This window comes from Chlorocebus sabaeus, chromosome 1 (assembly GCF_047675955.1).
Source record: "Chlorocebus sabaeus isolate Y175 chromosome 1, mChlSab1.0.hap1, whole genome shotgun sequence".
Classification (NCBI taxonomy): domain Eukaryota; kingdom Metazoa; phylum Chordata; class Mammalia; order Primates; family Cercopithecidae; genus Chlorocebus; species Chlorocebus sabaeus.
Window position 1 is genome coordinate 114,560,202 of NC_132904.1, and position 21,576 is coordinate 114,581,777.

At 45.1% G+C, this 21,576-nt stretch overlaps 2 protein-coding genes across 3 annotated transcripts; one reads left to right on the forward strand and one right to left on the reverse strand.

The window, feature by feature from the left end:
• Positions 1–3,298: 3,298 nt before the first annotated feature.
• On the reverse strand, positions 3,299–6,892 carry CD3D (CD3 delta subunit of T-cell receptor complex). Of its 2 annotated transcripts, none has more exons than XM_008021049.3 (5): positions 6,740–6,892; positions 4,557–4,775; positions 3,955–4,086; positions 3,641–3,684; positions 3,299–3,451 (listed from the first exon to the last, which is right to left on the reverse strand). In XM_008021049.3, the coding sequence occupies exons 1-5, from the start codon at positions 6,792–6,794 to the stop codon at positions 3,386–3,388; spliced, it is 516 nt and encodes a 171-aa protein (XP_008019240.1). In that variant the 5' UTR covers positions 6,795–6,892; the 3' UTR covers positions 3,299–3,385. The 2 variants fall into 2 exon arrangements, with proteins under 2 accessions (XP_008019240.1, XP_037861071.1); XM_038005143.2 differs by having other exon boundaries at positions 6,725–6,879.
• A 1,617-nt stretch (positions 6,893–8,509) lies between these two features.
• CD3G (CD3 gamma subunit of T-cell receptor complex) lies at positions 8,510–18,199 on the forward strand. Its single transcript, XM_008021051.3, has 7 exons — positions 8,510–8,653; positions 13,218–13,241; positions 13,932–14,156; positions 14,728–14,859; positions 16,161–16,204; positions 17,260–17,343; positions 17,979–18,199. The coding sequence occupies exons 1-6, from the start codon at positions 8,515–8,517 to the stop codon at positions 17,323–17,325; spliced, it is 630 nt and encodes a 209-aa protein (XP_008019242.1). The 5' UTR covers positions 8,510–8,514; the 3' UTR covers positions 17,326–17,343; positions 17,979–18,199.
• The last annotated feature ends 3,377 nt before the right edge of the window (positions 18,200–21,576 follow it).

Here is a 21,576-nt window from a genome sequence, read left to right on the forward strand (position 1 = left end):
ATTAAAATGGACTTAGAGTAGCTAAAACAACTCCATTTAAATGTTTTGGGCCAGGCACAGGGGCTCATGCCTGTAATCTCAGCAGTTTGGGAGGCCAAGGCTGGCAGATCACCTGAAGTCAGGGGTTTAAGACCAGCATGGCCAATGTGGTAGAATCCTGTCTCTACTAAAATACAAAAATTAGCCAGGTATGGTGGTGGTCACCTGTAATCCCAGCTACTCAGGATGCTGAGGCAGGAGAATCACTTGAACCTGGGAGGCAGAGGTTGCAGTGAGCCAAGATCAGGCCACTGCACTTCAACCTGGGTGACAGAGTGAGACTCCATCAAAAAAAAAAAAAAAAAAGTTTCACCTTGGAGGGTGTGATGGTTCATGCCTGTAATCCCAGCACTTTAGGAGGCTGAAGAGGAAGGATCACTTCAGCCGTAGATAACATCACTGGTGAAATCTATCAAACCCAGGAACTCAAGACCAGTCTGGGTAACAAAGCAAGATCCTGTTTCTACCAAAAAAAAAAACTTAAAAATTTGCCAGGCGTGGAGATCACTACCCCATCCTTGAACTCCTGGACTCAAACAATCCTCTGGCCTCAGCCTCCCGAGTAGCTAGGACTACACGTGCACACCAGCACACTCAGCTAGCATGACTGTTTTTTGCTTTTGTTTTCTTTTTTGAGACAGGGTCTGACTCTATTGCCCAGGCTGGAGTGCAGTAGTGAAATCATGGCCCACTGCAGCCTTGACCTCCCCAGGCTCAGCTGATCCTCCCACCTCAGTGTCTTAAGTGTCTGGGACTACAGGTGCACATCACCACACCAGCTAATTTTTTTGTGTATTTTTGTAGAGATGGAGTTTCTCCAGTATTGCCCAGGCTGGTCTCGAACTCCTGAGCTCAAGTGATCCACCCACCTCAGCCTCCTAAAGTACCGGAATTACAGACATGAGCCACTGCACCTGGCCAGGCACCAGTGTTTTTAAAGCTCCCAGGAGATTCCAATGTGCAGCCAATGTTGAGAACTGGGGAATGAGGGATGTAAAAGAATTTGAGGAATACAAGGTATTATGAGTGTGTGGAACGTGGAAAGGATCCAGAGTGTTGGTTAGATACAAGCCATGGAAGGGATGATCAAGGTAGAGAATCCAATGGGAAAGTAGGATCTTGGGTTAGGACAACTGCAGGAGTAGGGATAAAAAGGATAGGGATAACTCAGAACTATGAATGAAACATGTGAATTAGACATTCGTTCTGTCTCTCACAAAATTAGGGTCTCTATGTGTCTTGAGAAGATGGTGGGCAGAATCATCCATTTCTCTGGCTATGTGGTTACTAATTCTTTCTTCCTTTGGAAACCCAGGTCTAGGAAATTCTCAGTCATTAAACTTTTCGGAGGCTCTTTAAATTATTTGTATAATCAGAGAACAAAAGAAGGAATCCCCTACTCCGGGATCCAGGAACAGGCATAAAGGACATAAGAGAGAAAGTGGCCTTAATTCTTCCTCTAAACTAGAGACTCTCTGAATTTGGGCTGTTTCAGAATCACCTGGAAACACCCTGCCTAGAGTGTGTCTCTAGCACTTTTATTTATTTATTTATTATTATTATTATTTTTTTTTTTTTTTTGAGATCTAGTCTCGCTCTGTCACCAGGCTAGAGTGCGTGGCGAAATCTCGACTCACTGCAACCTCTGCCTCCCGGGTTCAAGCAATTGTCCTGCCTCAGCCTCCCAAGTAGCTGGGATGACAGGCGTGCGTCACTATGCCCAGCTAATTTTTGTATTTTCAGTAGAAACAGAGTTTCACCATGTTGGCCAGGATGATCTCAATCTCCTGACCTTGTGATCTGCCCGCCTCAACCTCCCAAAGTGCTGGGATTACAGGTGTGAGCCACCACGCCCAGCCGCGTTTATATTTTTAATAAATCCCTCAGGCCTCCAAAGTTTCAGAACCATGGCTATTTTTTTTTAAGATAGGGTCTCACTCTGTAGCCCAGGCCGGAGTGCAGTGGCACAATCATAGCTCACTGCAGCCTCCAATTCCCGGCCTCATGCAATCCTCCCACCTCAGCCTCCCAAATAGCTAGGACTACAGGTGCCCACCACTGCACCCAGCTAATTTATTTATTTATTTATTCATTTATTTTGGTCGAGACAAGACGTTGCTATGTTGCCTAGGCTGGTTTTGAACTCCTAGGCTCAAGTGATCCCCCTGCCTCTGTCTCCTAAAGTGCTGGGATTATATGCATAAACTACTGTGCCCAGCCTAGAACCACTACTATTAGAAGTAATAGAAGATGGCATCTATTGAAAATATCCCTGTCTCAGCCAGGTGCAGTGGCTCATGCCTGTAATCCCAGCACTTTTGGAGGCTGAATGGGTGGATCATTTGAGGTCAAGAGTTTGAGACCAGCCTGGCCAACATGATGAAACCCTGTCTCTACTAAAAATACAAAAATTAGCTGAACTTGGTGGCACATGCTTGTAATCCCAGCTACTCGGGAGGCTGAGGCAGGAGAATCACTTGACACCAGGAGACAGAGGTTACAGTGAGCTGAGATCATGCCACGGCACTCCAGCCTGAGCAACAGAGTGAGACTCCATCTCAAAAAAACAAAAAAACAAACAAACAAAAACTGTCTCAAACTCCTATTTTCCAGGTAGATGAAGCAGGATAATGTGCTTTAATTGGTGAATGGTTTCTGATCCCAGTTTATAATGCAGAAGGCAGGAGCAAGCCAGGGACAGGTGCTGGCGAAAGGAAGCTAAAATGGTGCCTATGATACAGGGGAAAGGGATACGAAAGGGACTTAGGTAAGACCTCCTTACGGCTAGTGGCACCTGGTCAGCAGGGCCATAGAGCTGAGGTCATCCCCTTAGCAGCAGTGGGACTTTGTCACATACACCCTCTGAGTCTTGGTGAGAAACTAGTCCCAGGGCCTCTTGTTGTCTCTGCCACCCCCGTTCATGACGTCATAGAAAATTCTGTGCGGCTGGGCTTCTAAACACAGCAGCCTGCCCTCGGCTGGATGAGGCGGCCAAAACCCTAAAAGGGTTGTGATAGGCACTGGAGTCAACAAGTAACTGTGGGAATGTGGTGGTGCAGACCCTTCACCCAGGGAGCCCTGTGAGCTAGAAACACCAGACAGCCAGGATGTGGCGAGAGTCACCCAACACACTGTCTGTGTGGAGCAGAGGAAGGAAGGAGATGAAGGAAGGAACAGAAAGGTAAGAGGGCGAGATCCCAGACAAGTCAGGACAACTCCCATGCCTTGCCCAGGAGTCTTAAGAAGTCCAGGCACCTGCTGAGTAAAAGAGGATATATTTATTGGCTGAGCAAGAAGGGAAGGTACAGTTGGTAATGGATGCTTCTAGAAGCCATCAGTCTCAGGTTCACTTGTTCCGAGCCCAGTTTCCTCCAAGGCGGCTGTACTGAGCATCATCTCGATCTCGGAGGGGCTAGGAGAGGAGAAGAGCAAACGGTCAGGAGGCAGGGTCAGAATTCTTCGAGGAAGGGCCCCAGTAGGCCCCAACGATGAGAGTTCCTGTCTGACCTCTCCAGTCACACCAAGCGATGAACTCCCCAGTAGGACCCTTCCCACGTGCAAACAGCATTCAGTGTCAGCCCTCCTTCCCCTCAAGGCTCACCTGATAGACCTGGTCATTCCTCAATAGAGCTTGTGTGTCGGCAGCTAGAAGAACCAGAGAGAGACATCAACGGCCTAGCAGATGGGACACTGAGATCCACCCTCCCACACCCTCAGAAGTCTGCATGAGTGATAGGAACACACAAGTTCTCTCAACAGTCAAAGTTCTAGGAGTCTTTAGGAGATTGCAAGAGTAACTCCCAGCTGAGACTAAACCTACCACCAGCCCCATTCCTTAGGTGGTGCATAAGCTCACTGGTACACACACACACACACACACACACACACACACACACGCTCAGCTCTTCCACTAACCCCCAGAGAGCCTTCCAGTCTCATGTCCAGCAAAGCAGAAGACTCCCAAAGCAAGGAGCAGAGTGGCAATGACATCAGTGACAATGATGCCAGCCAGGGTGGCTGGATCCAGCTCCACACAGTTCTGGCACACTGTGGGGGAAGGGAGGAGAGAGGAGAGGTTGAGAGCCTTTAAGATCAGGGAACCATCTCTGCCTCCCAGGGCAACCCTTAGATCTCTTATGCCAAAACCCAAACTTCAATAAGACTCTAGGAGAAAGGCCTGGTGATGGCCTTGCCACACCTTCCTCCACCCTGCATCCCAAGGAATCCCTGAGAAGAGCCAAGAAGCAATCTCAGCTTTGTGGGGGACCTTGAACAAGGTGGTGGGCCAAACCTCTCACCCAACCGAGGCTGCACTAACATGACCCCTACTGCTCTGTCTTGCTGAGTTAAGCTCTCTCTTCCACTTTGAAGGTCCCCAGATCTGGCTCGTACCATTACAAGAGTGGTCTCACTTTGTTTAGAGAACAGATGGGATCACCACATCCCTCTCTAGCCAGAAAGTTCTCACGTCCAGAAGCCCCATCCATTCCAACCCAAAAGGTTCAGGAAGCACATACTTCGATAATGAACTTGCACAGTAGATTCTTTGTCCTTGTATATATCTGTCCCATTACACCTATATATTCCTCGTGGGTCCAGGATGCGTTTTCCCAGGTCCAGTCTTGTATTATTTGTGAGCAGTGTTCCCACCGTTCCCTCTACCCATGTGATGCTGGTATTGCATTTCACAAACACTCTGTCCTCAAGTTCCTCTACAGGTATCTCGAAGGGGCTCACTAAAGGGGAAAAAATATCACAATTGGAGACAGCTCTTTGGTCTGCACCAAGCCCTTTGTTCTGCGGAAGCTCATACTTAACAGAGACCATTTTCCTGGTCCAGGAGTGTTTATGGTTTCTATCAAGAGAGACAGAAGTCACAAGAAAAAGCCTTCAGAAAGTTTCCCATCAACTTCAGGGGTCAAGGGGGACATGAGGATGCCATTCAAGCAGAGGACAGGTCTTGGGGCCTTGGTGCAAAAGAGGACCCCTCAGAGCAGGATTGATCCAAGCACTTTCCTGGAAATGAATCCAGACCACTGATGAGAAGTAGGGGGAGCACGGACCACTGAAGCACTCGGAAGATATGGAAAGACAGAAGAACATTCCTTGGTTGGAAATGTCTGCATTTTTTCTTCAAGAAAACATCTAATACTACTTTCCAGCCATCTACAACACTCCCACTTCAGCTTCTTGTTCTCATCGTTCCTCACTGCCCCTGCTCCATTAACAAACAAGAAAGTGGGGCTCTCAATACTAAAGGCTTTCCCAGGGTCAGGGATGGCTGTGGATGGAGACCAGCTGGTTTACCAGTTCCTGAATTACCAGCTCAGTGGTCCAGAAGGGAACCAGGGCAAATCCCAGGTACAGTTTTCCACCCTTGGTTAGAAGGAGGAGAACAGGAAAAAAAAATTCTTGAATCCATCCCTAGAGCTCCTCACAAGTCAAGTCTTGTGGGAGACTTTTAGGGCTGGAGGTGGGTGCAGCAACATTCCAGATGCAGTGAGTTCCTTTGAAAGCCTGAGCACATCTCCACAGGCCACAGAGGCACTACAGTCTATGCCTCCAAACACAGGGAAAAGTGGAGTCTACATTCATTCGTCCTGGGCTTCACACTCAGTCACAAATTTGGATACAAGAGCATCTTCTAGAAAACCCTGAAATAGCTGCTGCTCACATTTCTGAAGCAGGTTGGAAGTGTATGCATGTATACTCAGGGAGACACAAGCACATCAAATGTTTCACATCCTACAGTCACGTGCTCTTCAGGGATCTGTCTCCAGTGGAAATCCTGAGTGTCCTAGTGCAGTCGACTATCAGGTGACCATTGGACCCAGTTTGCTTAGCATTGAAGGGGTTTCTGGGACATGGGACTTTCCATTTTAAAACTGAAATTGGCAAACTGAGATGAGTTAAAATCCTCCCATGTAACAACCCCTCAAATCTTCCCTCCCTCCTGCTCAACCTGAAGTTAACTTCTTTCTTAAAGCAGTCCCATGAGTGCTAGGACATGCCTCCAGGGGTGACATAATCATGGCCAAATGAACAAGAGTCCTGATTCCAGAGGCCATCAGCCCTAAAAGGAGTAGTGCAGGAAGTTGTGCTCCCATGGCCAGTCCCAGATTCAGGTACATACATACTGAGCTATTTCCTACAGATCTCTGGCCTAAGGCCTTCTGAGAGACATTCTAGGCCCACATGCACCCGTGGCTGGAGTCAGTCAAAGCCGAGAGCCTGTTTCCCAGACTCTATGCTACATCCTGGCCCTGCTCTCCTGACACCCTGGGGTGCCTGGTGAATTGAAGCTAGCACCAAGAAGCACTTTTTTTTTTTTTTTTTGAGATAAGGTCTCGTGGGGTTGCCCAAGTTGGAGGGCAGTGGCATGATCACATCTCACTGAAGCCTTGAAATCCCAGACTCAAGTGACCCTCCTGCGTCAGCCTCTCAAGTAGCTGGGACTACAGCTGTGCACCACCACGCCTGGCTCATTCTTTTGTTTTTTGTAAAGATAGAGTCTCATCATGTTGCTCAGACTGGTCTCAAACTCCTGGCCTCAAGGGATCCTCCCACTTCAGCCTCCCAAAGCTCTGGGATTACTGGTGTGAGCCACCGTGCCTGACAAGAAACACTTTCAAGTGGGCCTCACTCCCAACAGTAATGTCCCTCTCAGGTCCCTTCCCCCACCCACCTGGAGTAGCTTTACCTTGGGAGAGAAGGGTAGCCAGTACCAGTCCAGACAGAAACATGCTATGTTCCATCTCCCAGCGGAACTCATCCAGTAGATAAAGCCAGGTCACCGAACTATCAGCCTGGGTGAGAGCTGCCCTCCCCCAGCTGACTCACAGGTACCGGAAAGAGGAGAGTGGGGGAGGAACTAGAAGATGTCTGCTTCTCTGCTTTCTGCCGTTGATGATGGGAAATTGTTAGGGTGGGGGTGGGCTAGGGGTAGGGTAGGAAGGAAGCAGGTGTAAATTGCTCTATCTCTGAGCAGGGAGCTGGTAGAGAACATGGAAAAGGTGGCATGAACTTTAGCGTCCCTATTGACAATGCAACTACATTTACGCACCACCTAAAAACCACCACATCTCGAAGCCCCTTGAGAGAAGCCATCGGTCCCATAGCGCAAGCCGTAGCAGCTATACTTCTCATGGAGGTTGATCTTTCTCAGGACCCTTCACTAGGCAGCCAGGGACACCAGCTCTAGCAGCTTCTTGTCAGTGGGAGGCTGGGCTTTAGGGACCCCAGCCAGAGATTTGAATCCTGGGTCCAATACTGCCTACCTGTGGGGCCTGGGCCAGCCATGAAATTTTTCAGAGTCTTATTCCATTAGCACCGTTATAAGGATTCAAACAAGATGTTTGCACGGTGCCTCACACATCATATGTGCTCAATAAGGGGTAGTTATTAATAATAATATAGTTGACTCACAGGCAATATTGAGCCTCCCGGGGAGACAAATGGACCTTTTTCCCCTGTGGCCTACGAGGATCTGAAACTCTTCACACTGCTGCAGTTAGACTGTCACTTACCTGGGAACAGAGTCATGCCCGTCTTTCTCACTGCTGTATCTTGTGCCTGGCACATAATGGGAGCTCTGCACATTTTTGTTGGCTCACTGACTGACTAGCTGAGGGAGACAGGGGCCTGAGATCCTAGACATTCAGTCCGGGCTCTGGCCCCTGAAAATGTGCTGGCCTGTCCTCAGAATTGTTCCATCTATTCCCTTCCAGGTGCCTATTTCATGATCTCAAAAGAACAGTGAAGCCAGGTGCCATGTCTCACGCCTATAATCCCAACACTTTGGGAGGCTGAGGCAGGTGGATCACAAGGTCAGGAGTTTGAAACCAGCCTGACCAACATGGTGAAACCCCGTCTCTACTAAAAATACAAAAATTTGGTGGTGCGTGCTTGTAATCCCAGCTACTCAGGAGGCTGAGGCAGCAGAATCGCTTGAACCCAGGAGGCGGAGGTTGCAGTGAGCTGAGACAGTGCCACTGCACTCCAGCCTGAGCAACAAAGTGAGACTCTGTCTTAAAAAAGAAAAAAAAAAAAGTGAAAAAAATTCCCGAATGACAGTCCAGCTGCCTGGACTGAGGTGGCTTTCCATTTGGAGGTCCGGCCCCAAGCAGCTGAGAGTTCCTCCAAATTCATTACCTATAGCAATAACAACTAACAACGAGTAACAACTGGCTACAATCCTAACAACTAATGTCAGGGACACTTATCCCCCTCATGAAGAAATGGTCCCAGTACCATCTCCCACCCAGCATCCATTGCAGTTCCCTGTGCAAGATGAGTCTCTGAGTGGGAATCCAGTACTCTCTCCCTCTCCTTCCCCACCACCTCCACCCTCCTTAACGGAAAAATAAAAGGCATCTGCACCTGCAGCCCTGCTGAGGCCCCTGCTACCCACACTTGCAGCAGAGGGTGGAGGCTCTGGGTTCTTGCCTTCTCTCAAGGGCCCCAGCCCGAACAGGGATGGGTGGAGCCAGTCTAGCTGCTGCACAGGCTGGCTGGCTGCTAAGGGCTGCTCCGTGCTTTTGCCAGAGGACAGAGACTGACATGGAACAGGGGAAGGGCCTGACTGGCTTCACCCTGGCTATCATTCTTCTTCAAGGTAAGGGCCTACTAGGGGTCTGGCAGCCCGGGGAAGGGCTCAAGGGAAGAGCCCATCACTAGTGAGACAGGAATATTGGGATCCCTAACCTTGAGCCTACCTCTGCTGTCACCTTAGAGTTCAAAGAAGGGCAAAATGGAGCCTCTTAACTGTTCTCTGCTAGAGAGAAGCAGTGTCCCATGGAGGAGAAGGAATCCTTGTCTCTGAAAAATGCAGAGTACTTCACTGGCTAAAGAGAGGACCCTGTTACCGCCATCTTAGATTTGAACGCAGCCCAAAAGGGCATAGGCCAGGAAACTAAAAGGAAAAAGTATATGTTCCCTACTTCAGAGCTGGGGGTTAGCAGTCGACCTATGAAATGTCCATTCACTCAGTTGGGCAGTTAGCCAACTGGTCAACAAAGATGGGTGAGATCCTAATATGTGATATGCCATGAGGAAATAAAAATGAATAAAACACTTATGCTCTACAGAGCTCACAGTCTCATTGGAGAGATTAGTCTTCATGGTGCCAGACTGAGTGTATGGTACAGCATAGGTGCCTGCATGAATACTCCGTTGGAAATATCCAACAGGAAGTGAATGAACTGGGTTGATGCCTGGAGTCTAGACATACTGGGAAAGTTAAAACCATGGAATTTGCTGAAGTCACATAAGTACTATATGAGGAAGATGGGGCTGAAGATGGAACAGTGCGGGCACCAATTTTAAGGGGCAGTTAGAGAAAAAAAAATTCCAGGAAAGAGATAAAAAGAGAATCAAAGAGCTGAAATAATCAAATGTATGCACTACCTTGGAAACCAAGGGAGTAGAGAGCTTCTAGAAGGAGAGAATTACCAAGAGTATAAAATGTTAAAGAGAGCCCACTAATATAAGAATATATTTAAAAGTTTAAGTCTGTGGGATGTGGCAGAATATGCATCATGGGTGATTTAGCACAGTTTCAGTGGGGTATTGAGAGTGGAAGCTAAGTGAAAATTGGTAGAAGGTGAAGGTCAGGTGATGAGGTCAGCAAGTGAAGACTATTCTTTAAAGAAATTTGGATGAGGAGGGAGAAAAGACTGGGTGGTAGGTCGAGGAGGAAGTAGAGTCTAAGAATAAATGTTTCTGAGGGTGAGAGAAACTTGAGCACATTTCTAAGCTAAAGGAGAAGATGATGAGTAGAGCAGGGTCCTGGAGTTGATGGTGGAAGGACAAAGTCAAGAGTGGGGTCAAGAGCACACAGGGGAAGGCAACGTTACCCTCTAAGACCGGGAGAAAAGAAGTGCAAACGGCGCTGGCCACATATAGGTTTATAAAGGGAAAGGAAGCTAAAGGAGAAAGGACAATAACAGCTTCCATGTTCTAAAAAAATCCAGGTGGGAGGCAATGCCACCTGCAGAAACTGAGCTGGGTGATGGCCGGTTGGGAGACTTAAAGAGGACAGTGAGAGTTTAGAATAGAATTATTTCTGAGAGAAATGGGAGGAAAAGTCAGCTAAAGACAACACAGGTTGAGGAGCAACTCTCAAGCCTAGGTGAGGTGGCTGCATATCGTGGAAAGAGCATAGAGTTGAGCAGTAGAAAACCTGAGCTCTGGATCCAGCTTGGACACATAATGAGCTATGTGTACTTGAACAACTCCTCCACTGTCTGGGAGTTCTCATGTCAGCCAATCCAGAAATGTGGCAGGGATGGGCGTGGTGGCTCACGCCTGTAATCCCAGCACTTTGGGAGGTCGAGGCGGGTGGATGACCTGAGGTCAGGAGTTCGAGACCATCCTGGTCAACATGGTAAAACCCCATCTCTACTAAAAATATTTTTTAAATTAGCTGGGCGTGGTGGTGGGCGCCTGTAATCCCAGCTACTCAGGAGGCTGAGGCAAGAGAATTGCTTGAACCCAGGAGATGGAGGTTGCAGTGATCCAACATGGTGCCCACTGCACTCCAGCTTCTGCGACAGAGTGAGACTCCGTCTCAAAAAAAAAACAAAAAAACAAACAAACAAAAAAAGAAATGTGGCTACATGACGTCTTAAGTCCTAAAAGGAAATCTCACTCAGATATGCAACATTAAAAGATGTCAATGGGCCAGGCACAGTGGCTCAAGGCTACAATCCCAACACTTTGGGAGGCCAGGGAGGGAGGATCATTTGAGCCCAGGAGTTTAAGACCAACCTGGGCAAAATAGGGATACCCTGTGTCTACAAAAACTACAAAAATTAGCCAGGCATGGTGGCATGCACTTATGCCAGCTACTTGGGAAGCTGAAGTGGGAGGATTGCTTGAGCCCAGGAGGTCGAGGCTGCAGTGAGTCATGATCGCACCACTGCACTTCAGCCTGAGTGACAGAGAAAGAAAAAAAAAAAAAAAAAAGATGTCTCGAAAAAAAATTTTAAAACTATGTCAACGATCAGTGCAATCTCCTTTCCCGAATCCAATTTAGAATGAGGGGTCTCTGTTTTCTCTCAGTCTTCTGACCAGGTGGTCAGGAGAATAACTAGTTAGAAACTTATTTATCTGTTTGTCTTGCTTTTTCTCCCATTTGCTCATTTATTCATTTGCACATTCATTCAACAAATAAAGTTCCTACCATGTTCCAGGCACTGCACTGGATACTGTTCAAAGATAATCCAGCCCTGCATGAGGTTCTAAGATGGTTCACTTCTTTCTTTTCCATTATACTTTGACTCATAACCACCTCTCCCTATCACACACACTCCACCTCTAGCCACACTACCTCTCTTGTCCTTTTTCAAAGCTGTATCTTATTCAGCTATTCTTTCTACTCAGAATGCCTTTCTCTGTCTGGTACATTCCTGCTTACTCTTCAGGGCCCAGACAAATGTCATTTCCTCTATTAAGCTTTCCCTGACCCTCACCCTTGGTCAAAATTAATAGCTTCTACCCTTTTTTCATATGCAGTCATATAAGCACTAAAAGATAATGTATATGTTCTATTAAATTAATTGCATATGTGTTTTAATTTTTTTCACTTCGTCATAAACTTTGGAAGCAGCAGTTGATTCTTCATATCAGCACTCTTTTTTTTTCATAATATCTAATTATTTTAGGTCATAATAGTGCTCATTAAATGTTTGGATTAAATCTAATTGAATTGAATCCGAGTGCCAGATCTCTGTAGTATGTCTACCATGCAACTCTACTACCCTAAGGTTTGTTTGTTTGTTTTTGTTTTTTTGAGACAAAGTCTTGCTTTGACACCTAGGCTGGAGTGCAGTGGTGCAATCTCGGCTCACTGCAACCTCCACCTCCCAGGCTCAACTGTTCCTTCCACTTTAGCCTCCTGAGTAGCTGGGACTACAGGTGCATACCACCATGCCCGGCTAATGTTTTTGTATTTTTTTGTAGAGACAGGGTTTCACCATGTTGCCCAGGCTGGTCTCTAACTCCTAGGCTCAAGCAATCTGCCCACCTCAGTGTCCCAAAGTGCTGGGATTACAGGCGTGAGCCGCTGCTCCCAGTCAACTCTGAGTTTTGAGACAGATTTGAGGATTAATTGAATAGCTAATTTCCCTGGGACATCCAGGGTTTCTACAAGAAAAGGATCACCAAGGCTGAAGATTTTATAAGGAACTCAGCCTAAAGGCTTTGGATAGTGCACACCCACTCCTTGCCAGGGCATTAGCTGCTCAAAGAGCAGAGTGTTCTCGACTGGATAGGCAATATCCTTACTTACATACACTACAATACAATTCTGATGCTAACCCCCCAAATTAGTATCAGACCCTACAGGTTAAGAGCATGGTTCCCAACCAGATTGCCCTCACTTTAAATGCCAGCTACAAGTTCAGGGGACCCCAGACCACTCACACTTCTGACAAACTGCCTACAATCTTAAGGATTCCCATGACTCTTCTCATTGATAATTTGCTAGAATAACTCACAGAACTTAAGAAAGTGCTGTGCTTCCTAGTTCAGTTTTATTAAAAAATAAAATCAGAACCAGCTAAATGAAAAGGGCAAGGTCCAGGAGGGTCCTGAACACAGAGCCTCCATGCTTTCTCCCCATGGAATTAGAACACATCACCCCCAGCACTCTCCCACACTCTGCCAGCACATTGATGGGTTCACCAACCAGGAAGCTCCATCAAGTTTTTATTGAGGTATCTTTACATAGGCATGATTGATTGAATCATTGACCACTTGACTGATCTCAATCTCTAGGTTCCCTTCCTGGGGCTAATACCACTAGTTTCCAAGCTGCAATCCTCTTACCATATGGTTCGTCTTGACCAGCACCATCCTGAGTCATTGCCATGGCATAAACTCAGGTATGGTCTAAGGGTCCACCACAGATAACAAAGCCACTCCTGTCACTCATGAAATTCCAAGGGTTAGAAACACCCTCCCAGGATACCAGGACAAAGATGAGACAAATTATTTATTATCACCTTGAATTCAGTTGGGTGATCTAGTCTACAATCCAGATAACTAAGTATAGATACTATCATTTTCATGGATTTGGATCTTTCTTCATGTTGGCCTTAAATAACCATGGAAATACTTCAGGGCATCTGAACAACTCCATGCCCAGCTAATACTCTGTCTCTCTTCTGTCTTTACAGGTAGTTTGGCCCAATCATTTGAAGGTAGGAGAAATGGCTTCTTTCTATACTCAGACTCAGAATATTGATGGAAATTTGGCTTCCTACAAGAGTAGTCCTACATGAGCGAACAGTTTAGAATGAATGAAAGGATGAGGATAGATAGGTGATGTCACTATTATCAACCAAATCAGTGACCTGACATAACCTGCTCTGGGCAGCTTGCCTGTAGCTAAGCATTTAGCTGGTCTCTTACAGGAGAAACAGGACCCTAGTAGCTAGACACGTCTCAAACTGTGACCCATGAACCATCAGGTTTTGGCGTCACCTGGGATCCTGACCTCAGTCTCTGTCAATCCTTCTCTTTATTTCATCTATTCTACCCAAAGTGATCTCATCATCTTGTACGCTGTTAGCAGTTTCTTACCTGTATAGTACCTTCCAAATAACATGCCCCCAAATCCCAAAGTTTTACCCCTGCTAATTACAGCAATATCTCTTTTATTCTTCATCCCCTGACGCAGATATTGGCGTCACCTAAGAGCATGTTAGTAATGCAGAATCTCCCCTCCCCAGAACTACTAAATAGCACCTGAAATTTTAACAAGATCCCCATGTGATTCATGTGCACATCGAAGTTTGTGAAACGCTACTCTAATGATCTCCCGGTATGCAGAAGCAGGGAGAATTTCAGAGGCAAGATCCTTAATAGAACCATGGCTTTTCTCATTTCAGAAAACCGCAAGCTTAACGTGTATAACCAAGAAGATGGTTCAGTACTTCTGACTTGTCATGTGAAAAACACAAATATCACATGGTTTAAAGAAGGGAAGATGATAGACATCCTAACTGCACATAAAAATAAATGGAATCTGGGAAGTAATACCAAGGACCCTCGAGGGGTGTATCAGTGTAAAGGATCAAAGGACAAGTCAAAAACACTCCAAGTGTATTACAGAAGTATGTAATCCCCTTTGGTCTGTTTGTCATGAAATTAATCAATATTTGCTGCTCTGGTGAGCTTTTTGTCTGGAGTGAAAGTGGAAATAGATCCTCAACAGTGAGATTATCGCCGGTTCTCTTAATTTCAGCTTGCCTCTTTTGAAATACTGTAAGATACTTCCCTCGCCCTATTTGAAAAAGCACAGCCAGTCCTGTAAAACTTTTTTACCTTTCGGTGGGCTCCATGCATTCGAGCAATTCAGCACCTTCTATAAACTGAGTTGAATGAAGGGGTTGGGGAGATAGGGGCAATCATGAGGTGAGTAGCAGTGAGGACTAGAGCACAGTGGAGCATGAAGAGCATCTAGTCTTTGTTCCACATACTCCATGGGCTTCCCCAGGAATCCTGGGGGACTGAGGAACATCAAGATGCATTGAGTTTTGGCGCAAGGACCTTCCCTTGCCCTGCCACCCACAAAGGAATAGCCTGCTGCCCTCCACAGGGGCATTATTGCTGATAGGCAGGAGAAAAAGATCCAGGAAAAACAACTTTCACACCCTGAAGGTTTGTCTCTCCTTTTCCCCACAGTGTGTCAGAACTGCATTGAACTAAATGCAGCCACCATATTGGGCTTTGTCTTTGCTGAAATCGTCAGCATTTTCTTCCTTGCTGTTGGGGTCTACTTCATTGCTGGACAGGATGGAGTTCGCCAGTCAAGAGGTAAAAGAATGCTCTTGGCCGGGCACGGTGGCTCAAGCCTGTAATCCCAGCACTTTGGGAGGCCAAGAAGGGCGGATCACAAGGTCAGGAGATCGAGACCATCCTGGCTAACATGGTGAAACCCCGTCTCTACTAAAAAAATACAAAAAACTAGCCGGGCGTGGTGGTGGGAGCCTGTAGTCCCAGCTACTCGGGAGGCTGAGGCAGGAGAATGGTGTGAACCCGGGAGGTGGAGCTTCCAGTGAGCTGAGATCTGGCCACTGCACTCCAGCCTGGGCGACAGAGCAAGACTCCGTCTCAAAAAAAAAAAAAAAAAAAAGAACGCTCTCAGATGAGAGATGGGACCACCTGAGACCCTCAGCTTTCCTCCTACCATTACGTACCCAATAGAAGAGACTGAGTTGGTGCCTCTTGCTAATGTGCATAGTTGGGTGAGGCTGTATTTCTTTGAGACAGGAGAAAAGGATACTTGGTGTTATCACAGCATGTTCACCTGTCTCAAGATACGACTCCCTCTGATTTATCCTCTGTGTTTAAAAAAAAAAAAAAAAAAAAAAAACCGGCTGGGCACAGTGGCTCATGCCTGTAATCCCAACACTTTGGGAGGCCGAGGCGGGCAGATCATGAGGTCAGGAGATGGAGACCATCCTGGCTAACATGGTGAAACCCCATCTCTACTAAAAATACAAAAAATTAGCTGGGCATGGTGGTGGGTGCCTGTAGTCCCAGCTACTCGGGAGGCTGAGGCAGGAGAATGGCATGAACCCGGGAGGCGAAGCTTGCATGAGCCAAGATCGTGCCACTGCACTCCAGCCTGGGCAACAGAGCAAGACTCCGTCTCAAAAAAAAAAAAAAAAAACTATTTTAAGTAAATCCTTACGTACAGAAAAGTGAATCACAAGCATACAGCTCAAAAAAAAAAAAAAAAATTCACAGAGCAAACACACCCATGCAGTCAGCACATAATTTAAACATAATTTAAGAAAGACAATATTACCAATGCCATGGAAGCCCTCCTGTGGTCACTTCCAGCCACTACCCATCCTCAAGAGTGAGCATTGTCCTGACTTCTAACAACAAGGATTAACTTTGCTTGTTTTTGTTCTTTATGTAAGTTGACTCATATACTAAGTATTCTTGTGAGTAGTTTCTTTCACTCAACAACTACTATGATTATGTGCTTTATCCATACTCTTGTGTGTATATAAAACTCTTACTGTTATTCAGTATTCTATTTTGTGAATATAACCCAATTTATTATGCATTCTACCTTGTGTGGATTCTGTTTCTTTTTTGTGCAGCTTCAGACAAGCAGACTCTGTTGCCCAATGACCAGCTCTACCAGGTAAGGGGATGAAGAATAAAAGAGACATTGCTGTAATTAGAGGGGGTCAATCTTTGGGATTGAGGGGCATGTTATTTGGAAGATCCTATACAGGTAAGAAACTGCTAACAGCATACCAGATGATGAGATCACCTTGGGTAGAATAGATGAACTAAAGAGAAGGATTGACAGAGACTGAGGTCAGGATCTAGTGAGCACCAGTTGAAGAACACACTGAGAGGGACACACAAAGAAACTCTTGACAGGCTGGGCACTCACTATAGACAGGCCATGGCTCACGCCTGTAATCCCAGTACTTTGGGAAGCCAAAACAGGCGAATCACCTGAGGTCAGGAATTCGACACAGGCCTGACCAACCTGACGAAACTCTGTCTCTACTAAAAAAAAAAAAAATTAACTGGGCGTGGTGGTGCACACTTGTAGTCCCAGCTACTCAGGAGGCTGAGGCAGGAGGACCACTTGAACCCAGGAGGTCGAGGTTGCAGTGAGCTGTGGTTGCACCACTGCACTCCAGCATGGGCAACAGAGCAAGACTCCATCTCAAAAAAACAGAAAAAGAAAAAGAGGGCCGGGCGCGGTGGCTCAAGCCTGTAATCCCAGCACTTTGGGAGGCGGAGACGGGTGGATCACGAGGTCAGGAGATCGAGACCATCCTGGCTAACACAGTGAAACCCCGTCTCTACTAAATATTACAAAAAAAACTAGCCGGGCGAGGTGGCGGGTGCCTGTAGTCCCAGCTACTCGGGAGGCTGAGGCAGGAGAATGGCGTGAACCCGGGAGGCGGAGCTTGCAGTGAGCCGAGATCTGGCCACTGCACTCCAGCCTGGGTGACAGAGCAAGACTCCATCTCAAAAAAAAAAAAAAAAAAAGAAAAAGAAAAAGAAAAGAAAAGAAAAAAGACAGAGCCTCCATCTCCTTTTCCTCTTTCCATCCTCAGGACCATGAAGTACTACCCACTCCAAACTCTCACATATAAAAAGCATTCAATAAACATGCATCAAATTAATTAATAGAGGATGGAAAAAATGACCTTATGACTGTGCTGTCCTTTCCAGCCCCTCAAGGATCGAGAAGATGACCAGTACAGTCACCTTCAAGGAAACCAGTTGAGGAGGAATTGAACTCAGGACTCAGAGTAGGTGGGTTCTTCAATGCCAGTTCTAATAAAGGACCCTTGCATCAACTGCCCTCCCAATTGCTTCTAAGTCTAGCTGCCTTCCCTAAGTGGCTATAAGGATCAGACTCTAGGGATCAGGGATTGGGAGGTGGTTTGGGGTACTCTTTTCTAAAAATTCTGGGGCCATACTGATTGTCTTGGCCTAGGAAAATATGAATTTTAAGTATCTGTAAATCCTGTCAGAGCAGGGCCTCAAGCCATAGAGATGCTGAATATTAATCTTAACCTACATTAAAATTTCTCATTATCTATACCATTAACATTTTGGGCTAATAATTATTTGTGATGAGGGGCTAACCTGTGCATTGTAGGAGTTATGGAAGCATCCCTGGCCTGTCTCCACCAGATGCTGGTAGATTGTCCAGTGTGACAATCAAAAATGTGTCCAGACGTTACCAAATGTGTCCAAACATCACCTTCGGGGCAAAATCACCCCTGGTTAACAACCACTAACCTATATTAACCTTCCAATCAACAAGTCAATCTGTCAGAAGTTACGATTCAATTAATCTATCTGAGGTTTCTATCAGGAAGACAGGGTTGAAAGCATTATTTGGTTTTTTTGAACCAATTGCAATTTTTCTTTTTTTAATCCAGGTGTTCTCCTTCTATTCAGTTCCCAGAATCAAAGCAATGCATTTTGGAAAGCTCCTAGCAGAGAGACTTTCAGCCCTAAATCTAGATTCAAGGTTCCCAGAGGTGACAAATGGAGAAGAAAGGCCATCAGAGCACATTTGGGGTTTTCTCAAATAAAATAAAAATAAAAACAAGTATGGTGTTTCAGTAGCGCCACCTATTGGAGAAAATTGTAAAAGAAAAATGAAAAGATCAAATAACCCCCTCGATTTGATATAATTTTTTGTGTTGTGATTTTTATTTCATTTTTGTATAGACCATAATTCACATGGCTCAAATATTCAGTGAAAGATCTCCCTCCACCACCATCCCCTGCGACCTAGTTGCCCTCTTCAGAGACATACTGTTTCTCTTTTTTTTTCTTTTTTTGAGACAGTCTTGCTCTGTCGCCCAGACTGAAGTGCAGTGGCACCATCTGGGCTCACTGCAATCTCTGCCTCCTGGGTTCAAGCGATTCTCCCGCCTCAGCCTCCCGGGCAGCTGGGATTACAGGCGCCACCACCACACCTGGCTAATTTTTGAATTTTTAGTAGAGCCAGGGTTTCGCTCTGTTGGCCAGGCTGGTCTGGAATTCCTGACCTCAAGTGATCCGCCGGCCTCGGCCTCCCGAAGTGCTGGGATTACAGGTGTGAGCCACCACGCCCGATCTTAAAACTAGCTCCTTATATATCTCTCTGGAGGTATTCTAGGCATATATGAGCACATTCTCAAATACATACTGTCCTCCCTTCCCCTATCTTTTAGACAAATGATATCAAATTATACATCTTGTGAGATTATTGCATACCATTATATGAAGAACTGCTTTTTAATACAGCCATATTGTACAAATAGACTATGATTTATTTAACCCATTATCTATCAATGGATATTTAAGTTGGTTCCAATCTTTTGCTCTTACAACAATTCTGCAAAGACTAACCTTGTGAAATATCATTTTTTAAAATAATAGCATTGAAGCATAATTTACATGCCATTAAATCCACCCGTCTTAAGTGATTTCACCTGTTCTCATAAAGTTTTAGTAAATTTAAGTAATTGTACAACCATTACCATAATCCGGCTTTAGGACATTTTCTTTTCATTCTTTTTTTTTTTTTTTTTTTGAGATGGAGTCTTGCTCGGTGGCCCAGGCTGGAGTGCAGTGGTGCGATCTCAGCTCACTGCAACCTCCACCTCCCAGGTTCAAGCAATTCTCTTGCCTCAGCCTCCCCAGTAGCTGAGACTACAGGCACGCGCCACCAGGCCCGGCTCATTTTTTGGTGTATTTAGTAGAGACAGGGTTTCACCATGTTGGCCAGGCTGGTCTCGAATTCCTGACCTCAAATGATCTGCCTCCCTTGGCCTCCCAAAGTGCTGGGATTACAGGTGTGAGCCACCGGGCCAGGCCCGTAACTGTATTTTAATACAGCCATTCTATGGGTTTAATATGGTATTTTATTATGGTCTTAATTTGCATTTCCCTAGAGACTAACCATGCTGAGTATTCTTTCATGTGTTTATTAACCATTCATATATTTTTAGTTAAATGTCTATTCAAATCTTTTGCCCATTTTTAAGTTGGCTTATTTGTCTTCTTTTTTTTGCATATATTTTTGATATAAGTCCTTTATCAGATATATGATTTGGAAATATTTTCTACCAATCTATGGTTTATTTTTCTTAATGGTGTCTTTTGAAGAGCAAAAGGTTTGAATTTTGAAGTACATTTTATCGATTTTTTTCTTCTATATATTGTGCTTTTGGTATCATCTCTAATAAATCTTTACCAAACCAACAGTTACAAATATTTTCTCCTGTCTTCTTTTTATACTTTTTACAGTTTTACAGTTTTAGCTCTAACAATAAATGTCATTTTGAATACACATAAGTCTATTTGTAACAAATACAAATAAATTGAATTGTTGGACACTTGTATTTGCATTTTTAATTTTATTATCTATTGCCAAATTTCACTTCATAGCAGTTGTAAACACACAACACACATACACACAAGTATATATATATGACACAAGTGTGTATATATACACACATATATGACAAGGTCTTGCTCTGTTGCTCAGGCTGGAGTGCAGTGGCATGACATTGGCTCACTGCAGCCTCAACTGCCCAGGCTCAAGCAATTTTCCTACTTCAGCCTCCTGAGTAGCTAAGATTTCAGGTGTGTGCCACTATATCCAGCTAATTGTTTAATTTTTTTTTATATAGAGACAGGGTCTCACTATGTTGCTCAAGCCAGTCTCAAATTCTTGGGGCCAAGTGATCCTCCCACCTCACCCTCCCAAAGTGCTGGGATTACAGGTGTGAGCTACTGTGCCCAGCCAGGTTGTACCAATATATACCACCAATAACAATAAACAAAAGTGCCTGTTATTCCACACATGTTCCAACAGTGTATTATTAACCTTTTGAATCATGCCAACCTGAATGGCCTCTCACTATAATTTTAGTTTACATTTTTCTTATTAAAAATTGGAGGCTGGGCGTGGTGGCTCACACCTGTAATCCCAGCACTTTGGGAGGCCAAGGCGGGCGGATCACCTGAGGCCAGTAGTTCGAGACCAGCCTAGCCAACATGGCGAAACCCTGTCTCTACTAAAAATACAAAAAATAAGCTGGGTGTGGTGGTGGGTACCTGTAATCCCAGCTACGCAGGAGGCTGAGGCAGGAGAATTGTTTGAACCTGGGAGGTGGAGGCTGCAGTGAGCCAAGATTGCACCATTTGCACTCTAGCCTGTGCAACAAGAGTGAAACTCCGTCTCAAAAAAAAACTAGAGTAAACCATTTGTTTTTCCTTCTCATGATATGTAAGTTCACATCTTTGGTCCTTTTCTTACTGACTTACACTAACCCCTTACATATTTGGGACTAGGTCTTTTGTGATATTAGTTGCAAGTCTTTTTCCAACTTTATGTATTTTTTAACTTTGCTTATGGTTAGTTTTTCATGCACACTTTATAAATATTTGCATGTAGTAGAATTCACTGGTCTCTTATGACCTCTAGTTATGTTTCATATTTAGAAAGTCTTCCTCCATTTTAAAATTATCCTTTTTTAAAAGTTCCCCCATGAATTCCTCTAGCATTTTTATGGTTTTATTTTATGCATTTACATCTTTGACCCATCTTGAATTGATGTTAGCATCAGATCTAATGTAGTAACCAACTTTAAATACAGATAGTTACCCAGTTATTCCAGCAATATTATTGAATGATTCATCTTATGTCCATTAATTTTAAATGCTGTTACAACCCAACTTACCAGATTATAAGCTCCAAGAAGGAAAAGACTTATATTTTTTCACTACGGTATCTTTAGGAACTAGAACAGTGGTAGGCACATTAAGACTGCCCAGGGCTTTTTGTGTGTGTGTGGTAAAAGATATATAACCTAAAATTTACCATTTTAATCTTTTTCTTTTTCTTCTTCTTCTTTTTTTTTTTTTTTTTTTTTTTTGAGACAGAGTCTCACTCTGTCATCCAGGCACTCTAGTACAGTGGCATGATCTCGGTTCACTGCAACCTCTGCCTCCCAAGTTCAAGTGATTCTCCTGCCTCAG

What these genes read in the sequence shown, in the direction of transcription:
- CD3D (XM_038005143.2), bottom strand. Translation starts at nt 6,794, where the DNA reads ATGGAACATAGCATGTTTCTGTCTGGACTGGTACTGGCTACCCTTCTC. An exon ending in GACTGGAAGGCTCTCTGGGG is followed by an intron (nt 3,685 to 3,954) that starts GTTAGTGGAAGA and finishes TGGTTCTTCTAG; the next exon opens with CTGCCGACACACAAGCTCTA. An exon ending in GGAATGACCAGGTCTATCAG is followed by an intron (nt 3,452 to 3,640) that starts GTGAGCCTTGAG and finishes CTCCTCTCCTAG; the next exon opens with CCCCTCCGAGATCGAGATGA.
- CD3G (XM_008021051.3), top strand. Translation starts at nt 8,515, where the DNA reads ATGGGTGGAGCCAGTCTAGCTGCTGCACAGGCTGGCTGGCTGCTAAGG. An exon ending in TTTGGCCCAATCATTTGAAG is followed by an intron (nt 13,242 to 13,931) that starts GTAGGAGAAATG and finishes TTCTCATTTCAG; the next exon opens with AAAACCGCAAGCTTAACGTG. An exon ending in CCAATGACCAGCTCTACCAG is followed by an intron (nt 16,205 to 17,259) that starts GTAAGGGGATGA and finishes TGTCCTTTCCAG; the next exon opens with CCCCTCAAGGATCGAGAAGA.